This window comes from Nansenia antarctica (genome assembly GCF_963989245.1).
Source record: "Nansenia antarctica genome assembly, chromosome: 5".
NCBI lineage: Eukaryota > Metazoa > Chordata > Actinopteri > Argentiniformes > Microstomatidae > Nansenia > Nansenia antarctica.
In genome coordinates, this window is record NC_137690.1 from 15,943,102 (window position 1) to 15,950,565 (window position 7,464).

A 7,464-nucleotide genomic window follows, 5' to 3' on the forward strand; every position below is an offset into this window, starting at 1 on the left:
ATCCATTTTGACTGAGACTCTTTGATGCAGCGGTACCAACCAGGTTTCTGTCAGAGGCTAATGATCTCTCTCTCTCTCTCTCCCTCTCTCTGTCTGTCTGTCTATCCATGTATCAGCTTATGGGTGTGTGTGTTTTGTCTGTCTGTCTGTGTATGCACGTGTATGTTTTCCCCACACTGAGTAGTAGTAGTGTCCCTTGCTCTGAGCAGGTCTCAGTTGTTCTGGTGTGCCTTCATCTTGCTGCTGATCCAGTCAGTGTAGCGGGTGACACGAGTGTACACCCCGGGGGTGTCCTTCTTCCCACAGCCGTCGCCCCAGCTGATCACACCCATCAGAGTCATCTTCCCATCCTTCTGACAGACGAGAGGACCTCCAGAGTCCCCCTGCAGAGGAGGGAGGAAAGAGAGAGAGAGCAAGAAAGAGAGAGAGAGAGAGAGAGTCAGACACACGTTCACAATTGACATATAGTACAGGTGACACGGATTTCTATAACTGATACAGCGTTTTGATGATTGGGTAAGTAGACTACTTGTATATGTTACTCATTGGCTATATTGCTTTACCAGCTAATTAGCCATTTAGGCAAATAGTGTCACCAATTTAGTCAAGATAGAGGATCAACTCTCTCCCTAAACCGGAGTGAGCCACACTCCAGCGTTCTGTGGGAGAGTGCCCTAAAAGAGAGTTCAGCAGGTGTCCTTCCCATCAGCGGTGTGGGAACCAAAGGTCACCAACTTTTCACTTTCCCTCAGTCCTCCCTCAGGTGGCTCCACCCCTCCTCCCTCACCTTGCACAGTTCAAGACCACGTTACCACTGAGCAGAAGCCCCTCCAGCACCTCACTGTCCGTGGCATCTATCTCCTACCATTCCTACTAATCATGCATGGTTAAAGATTGAGTTAAAGCCCCCCTTCCTCACCTTGCAGGCGTCATCCAGTCCTCGTGTGTCCCCTGCACACAGCATGTTGGGGGTGACCAGGCGCCCAGCCAGCACGTCAGGGACGCAGCGGTCCTGGGGCCACAGACGCACGTGACCTCTCTTCACACGTGCCGAGTATTCTGCATCGACTGGGGACAGAGAGAAAAAGTTTAATTTGTTTTTGATCAATTATTCAATATCTTCACAAACGTCTTTTTCACCCTAAAGAGGTGTGTAAATATTTATGTGATTTACACTGCCCCCTGTTGGACCTATCAGACTCAAACATGAGAGCGCTCAGTTAAAGAGGGATATGAAGAGAGGATGTACGTTTCTCTTACACTCTTTCTCTCTCCCGTAGCCGGAGATCTCACACTCGGTCCAATCAGGCAGAACGAGTCCTGGCTCTGGTAGACAGGCGGGCAGAACCTTTGGAGAGTTGATTGCACAGATGCCAATGTCGCTCTTCAACTTTAACAGCACTGAAGGAGGGAAATATGTGGAAGAGGAGGGGGGAGGAGAAAGGAGGAGATTGTTTTCAGTAAACACATTTTTATTGGAGAATGGCATACAAAACAACAAAATACAACAGACATCTTTTAGCTTATAGCGCCACATAACAAGGGCTGGCTCACCTATGTCATTATCAAAGGATTCATCGTCGTAGTTCTCGTGGACCCAGAACTTTTCCACTTCGAATATCTGCTCACTGCTGGAGTTCACCTTACGCAACGTTCGGCCAAGAACAACCTGTAACCGTCCAGGTTCAACCCTGACAGACACAACACAACAGTGTTAACAGTGTGTGTGTGTGTGTGTGTGTGTGTGTGTGTGTGTGTGTGTGTGTGTGTGTGTGTGTGTGTGTTTGTCTGTGTCTGCGTATGAGTGTGTGCGCCCATGTGTGTGTATTGAGACCTACCCCTTCTCGAAGCAGTGTGCAGCAGAGAGGACCCAGCAAGAGTCTATGAGGACCCCTCCACACAGAAAGAAGTGGGCTCTGTTTCTGCGGCTGTACAGGTTAATGGCTGCCTGCCAAGGCTGATCTGAGATGTCACTCTGACTGCCCCCCAGGATGCGGAAGGAGGGGCGACTACGAGAATTGTCGGTACGCTGGCCGCAGGTGGGCACTGGGGAGAGTGAGTAAGGGAGGAAAATGATGGTTAGAAACTGGAACATCTCTATGTATGTGTGACAGCAGCTGGCGAAAGCGTGAAACAAGTCAGCAACCAATCAAAATGTTTTGACTTTTATTCTGAAAAATAAAGTGAGTAAATAAATGTCAACGTCGTTGAAAATCAATGACACACTCGCTAGTCAAGCCAAAACATTGCAATGCAATGGATTCGGTGAGTAATCCCCACTATTCTACACTAACTAGGTAGTAGTGGGGATTACTCACCGAATCCATTGCATTGCAATGTTTTGGCTTGTCTAGAGAGTGTGTTATTGATTTTCAACAATGTCTGCTCACATGTAGACTTGTGAGTTTTCACATCTAAATACCTGAAATGCATGTGAAGAAGAAGAGGTGATATACAGTATGATGTGATTTGTTATGGTTGTTCATATAATATCCTACCTCTGTTATTGTTGTTGGTGGTGGGTGCTCTAGGGCCTAGGGTGGTGATGGTAATGGTGACGGGTCGTCTTGCTAAAGAACAACAAACAATACAGGTTACGGTATGAAATTGTAAATGCGGTACATGTCATTGCGCTGAATTTCATCAACAGAATATTTTACTAATTCGAGTAGTGACAGACACTATTACATACTATTACTCATAGTATCTTTAGTCAATCTAAGTGATGATGATGATGATGATGATGATGATGATGATGACGATGACGATGCTTTGGCAGACACTACAGTGGTTATTTGACTGTATTGTGCTATAGCCATGGTAATAGGGAAACTCACCGCATTTAGTGACACCACAGAGTTCCCAGGTCAGCTGCATGTTCTTGTAAACATGACACCACGGACTTAGATCACCATCTGGGTTCCTGAGGAAGAGGGAGGGGGAGGCAGAGAGAGGGGGATAAAAGAGATGGGGGAGATTAGGGGAGGAGGAGGTGTGTGGTGTGTATGTGTGTGTGTGTTTGTGTGTGTGTGTGTGTGTGTTTGGTCTATTTGGTTTCCTTCCACTCAGGTTCCTCATTGCTTGCACCACACCACAGAACAGGTTACAGAAACACTATCACATATCTTGAATGGCTGTTATGTTTACAAAGGAATGTAGCACGTCATGACAGAATTGTGAGCCTTATAGTAAAGGACATATCACTTCACTTCCCAGTCACAGTGAAAATGTATACACATGCTTGTGTCAATGCATCTATGTTCAATTTCTGTAATGACCAATGTCACTTTTCACAGTTGTCTGCTAACACACCAGATGTTGTTGTTGTTGATGAAGAGTCCAGAGAGGTGTCTGTATTAGAGGTAGCGTGCACCTTTGATATAAGCCTAGAGGAAGCCTTCATGACTAAGGTCATGAAATACCAGCAGCTTGTAGATACCATCTCAGAGCTAGGCTATAGGTGTACGCTATTAGTCTTTATATTTGGCAGCCTTGGACATGTGCACAGATTGGTTGTCAGAGGACTACGTCTACTGGGAATGTCCAAGGGAGAAGCAAAAAGGCTCAGCAAGTATTGCTCTGTCTCTGCGATTATTGGCAGCCGCCATATATGGCGGAGACGGTGTTACTTGTACCCGTGAGTCTTGTCCTGTTGTATGTGAAAGACATTGTCCATGTCTGTTTGTGAATGCATCCCATCTGTGCCTTCAGTATTTGTGTCCCTGTATACTTGTCTCTATGTGGACATAAATAAATGATTAAAATGTGTGTGTGTGTGTGTGTGTGTGTGTGTGTGTGTGTGTGTGTGTGTGTGTTTGTGTGTGTGTGTGTGTGTGTGTGTGTGTGTGTGTGTGTGTGCGTGTGTATGCGTGTGTGTGTGTGTGTGTGTGTTTTGTGTGGTTGTGTGTGTGTGTGTGTGTGTATGTGTGTATGTGTGTGTGTGTGTGTGTGTGTGTATGTGTGTGTGTGTGTGTGTGTGTGTGTGTGTATGTGTGTTTGTGTGAACAGTACCTGCAGAAGTTATGACTTCCCAGCCCCAGCTCTCTGGCATCGGATCTCCATGCTGTGTAGATCTTGCGGGTGACGAGGGGGGAGTCCCAAGGGAGACAGCGAGTCCCAGTCTTGGTGATGGCCACTGTCCCCCTGTACGTCTGCCCTGAGCCCTGCATACACTCTAAGTTCTGGTCTGGACCAACAGAGAGATAGAAAGAGATGTCAGTAATCTAGTCAGTGACTAGTGGCTCAATTAAAAACAAAAGTCGCATTACAGTAATACAGGTGTAATATCCAACATAATGTGTGAAATAATTCAAATCAAATGTGTCATAGTTTATTATTACCTGCTGGGCAGCTGGACAGGCTACAGAATTCCCAGGCGATCTGAGTGCCTTTATAGACATAACACCAGGGCTTAGTGTCACTGTCTGGGTTCCTGGGAGAGGAGGGGAGAGTTACAGTCAAGATTCAGTTAGGGTTCAGCCTTGCATTTGTTTTTTTTATAAAGAAAACGTAGTTAGAAAATCCACCTTGCAATGGTAAAAAGCTACAAATGTAATGCAGGTTCAAGTTCAAAAAACGTTTTTGTCCACTTTCCAGGGCAAGAAACAACAACACACATACATCTCATACAAAATAAAAAATAAAATAAAAAAGTACATTGTAAAGTAGTACAGAGCAGGCATAGATCATGCAGTTGAATGTTCCTCAATGCAGTATTACCCCACAGTGTGCCCCCTTTGTTGCATTGATTGCTACCTGCAGAAGTTGTGGTTGCCCAGCCCAAGACTCTTAGCCTCAGGTTTCCTGGCGTTGAACTTCTTTCCTCTTAGAGCTGTAGAATTCCAGTTGATACACTCTGTTCCCGAACGACTGATACTCCATGTACCGCGGTAGCCACTGCCCTGCCCGACCACACACTTCTCATTGGTGTCTAAGGAGAGAGAGATGAGGTTGAGTTATAATATACATTGTGTAATACAGTCCCTCTGTCTGTATGTCTCTGTCCCTCCGTCATTCTGTCGCTCTGTCTGTCCATCCACTATCCTGGGCCAATGACACTTCTAATTTTACATTACATTTTAACCACTTAGCAGACATTTTTATCCAAAGCGACTTACAATTAGAGATTACAAGGACAGTCGCCCAGGAGTAACTTAGGGCTAAGTGCCTTACTCAAGGGCACACTTGTGGCGGTGTTCCTGGGTGGGATTTGAACTCATGACCTTCTGATCACCAGTCTAATTCACTACCCACTAGGCCACTACTCATTGGTATGTACATTCTATCAGACACAAGCATATTGGTATCTATGGAGAAAAAACATCCTAATAATAAACATGTTGATCTGATCTTGTTGATTCTAATCTCTTCACTATAACTTCCTCTGACTGTAACATTATTTCCTGGTGACGTGACTAAAGCTTCACTCACATGTACGTCTGCATGCTGTGTTTTGGCCCTGACCACATCGTATCTGAGCAACCACATACAAGCACATGGATTAGACTCAAATGAAGTCATGTTTAAAGAAAGTTTGGCTGTTGCGGTTTCGACCAAGGACCAATGATGACGTATGATGCTCATAGTCACAATTATGACTGAGCTCACTTGTTGGCTGTGAATGAAGTCATTTGGCTGTGGACCCATGTTTTGATTGGTTTCATATGTTGAATGGGTGGGGTGTCCAATGGCCTCAGAGAAGATTAAACATAGTTATGTCATATGTCAGAAAACCATTGGGGGATTTTATTTTTGTGTTTTTTAGGATCCTTTTGCTTTTCCGGCAGGCCCACAGTCCACAACTCCATGACACCTACAGTGTGAGTCTGTTCTTTCTCTTCTTACCTTTCCTCTCTTTCTATCAGACTATGCTACTGTAACATGAATTGTGAGGTACTGTATGGTGTACGGTACTTACTGATTTCACATTGAGCCCCCGTGAAGCCTGGAGGACACTGGCACAGGTAGTCTGAGGAATACACCGCCTCCTTACAGGTTCCTCCATTATAGCAGTGAGACACGTAGCAGTCTAGAATGGAGGGAGAGAGGGAGAGAGAGAGAGAGAGAGAGAGAGAAAGTTAGTCATGGTGATTTTTAACAACCTACTTTTCTTTCTCTAATAATTATATTTTCAGCATTGCACAGAATTGATCCCCCTCTTATCAATGTCAAATAACCTACAGATAATCATTGTTTACCTTAGTTGAACAGTTTGTAAATGTATTTGGGTTCTCGGGTTGTAAATGTCGTGCTGATGAAAATCTCCTTTATGACTATCAATAACTCACAATATGTTTTTCTCTACCACTACAAGTTCTCATAATTTCCTACTTTCAGAATAACTTCAAGACCATGTTCATGTCACTGGGGCTGACATTTGACCGCAGGCTCAAATGTGGTTGTGGTTAGTCTGTCTGAGGGTGGTCATGCCTCATAGCGGTTGTCAGTGGGGGGAAACATGCGTACAAGAGCCCTGGTGCCAAGAGGGTTTAAATAACCACCTAGCCGAGACTACACCCTTCAAATAACTCTAAAAGCCCACACAGAACACACAACATCAACTCAACATTCTGACACACTGGGTGAGAGAATGGGAGGAAATAAGGGAGAATAAGGGGCAACAGAAATGAAGAAAACAAGGGAGTGGTAGAAGGAGGAGAGAAGACAGATAGGGCAAGCAGACGAACAAGAGTTGAGGCACCTCTGTTGATTAGGTTCTATCGATTTGTATTGGAAAAATATACACAGACAGAGAAATGACCAGTGTGGTTGACCAGTGTGTGTTTGTGCGTGTGCGTGTGCGTGTGTGTGTGTGTGTGTGTGTGTGTGTGTGTGTGTCCACTCACTGATGACGGGCACATAGTGACAGCGCTCTCGTCCTCGTGAAGCACAGCTACAGTACTCCACACGCTGTCCCCTCCACCGGAGCCATGTGTCCCCGTAACTACGCATCGCAGCCGTCTGACCGTCCACACACCTCGCTGAGAGTACACACACGCGCACACACACACACACACACACACACACATACACACACAACCATGCACACACACACACCAATGCAGGGACAGACACATAGAGACAGACGCACATTCAGACACACATACACACACACACACACACAGAGAGAGAGAGACACACAGACACACAAAGACATGGGAGTCAATTACTCCATAGAGGACACAAACACAAACAATGGGAATATACTGTACACAACATATTCACAAGAACACACATGCTCACACACTCTGGGTTCATGTGTGCAACATGTACACAAGAGGACAGGGTGAAAGGGACACACTTGTAGATAATGAATAGTATCTCACACTTGAAATCAGAGAATACAGTACGAGCTGAGAGAGAGAAATTCTGTATTCAAGGAATGAGGGGGCATATGGAGGAGTGTACGAGGGTAGGAGGTAGAGGGATCGAAGGGCAGAGGGTAGAGGTCAGTCCAGTCTTACC

The 7,464-nt window shown here is 45.4% G+C and overlaps 1 protein-coding gene across 1 annotated transcript in view; it reads right to left on the bottom strand.

The window, feature by feature from the left end:
• Positions 1–212: 212 nt before the first annotated feature.
• plat (plasminogen activator, tissue) overlaps positions 213–7,464 on the bottom strand; it is a gene marked incomplete at its 3' end in the record, with an annotated part of 7,815 nt that continues 563 nt past the window's right edge. The window contains exons 2-14 of the mRNA XM_080531390.1: position 7,464; positions 6,846–6,980; positions 5,918–6,028; positions 4,756–4,930; positions 4,341–4,432; positions 4,012–4,186; positions 2,838–2,923; positions 2,499–2,570; positions 1,839–2,046; positions 1,555–1,691; positions 1,261–1,401; positions 920–1,068; positions 213–383 (exon numbers count right to left, since the gene is read on the bottom strand). The exon at position 7,464 is cut by the window's right edge and continues 42 nt beyond it. Coding sequence (XP_080387516.1) covers positions 213–383; positions 920–1,068; positions 1,261–1,401; positions 1,555–1,691; positions 1,839–2,046; positions 2,499–2,570; positions 2,838–2,923; positions 4,012–4,186; positions 4,341–4,432; positions 4,756–4,930; positions 5,918–6,028; positions 6,846–6,951 — 1,623 coding nt within the window. The 5' untranslated portion in view covers positions 6,952–6,980; position 7,464. The remainder of the gene's footprint in view (positions 384–919; positions 1,069–1,260; positions 1,402–1,554; positions 1,692–1,838; positions 2,047–2,498; positions 2,571–2,837; positions 2,924–4,011; positions 4,187–4,340; positions 4,433–4,755; positions 4,931–5,917; positions 6,029–6,845; positions 6,981–7,463) is intronic.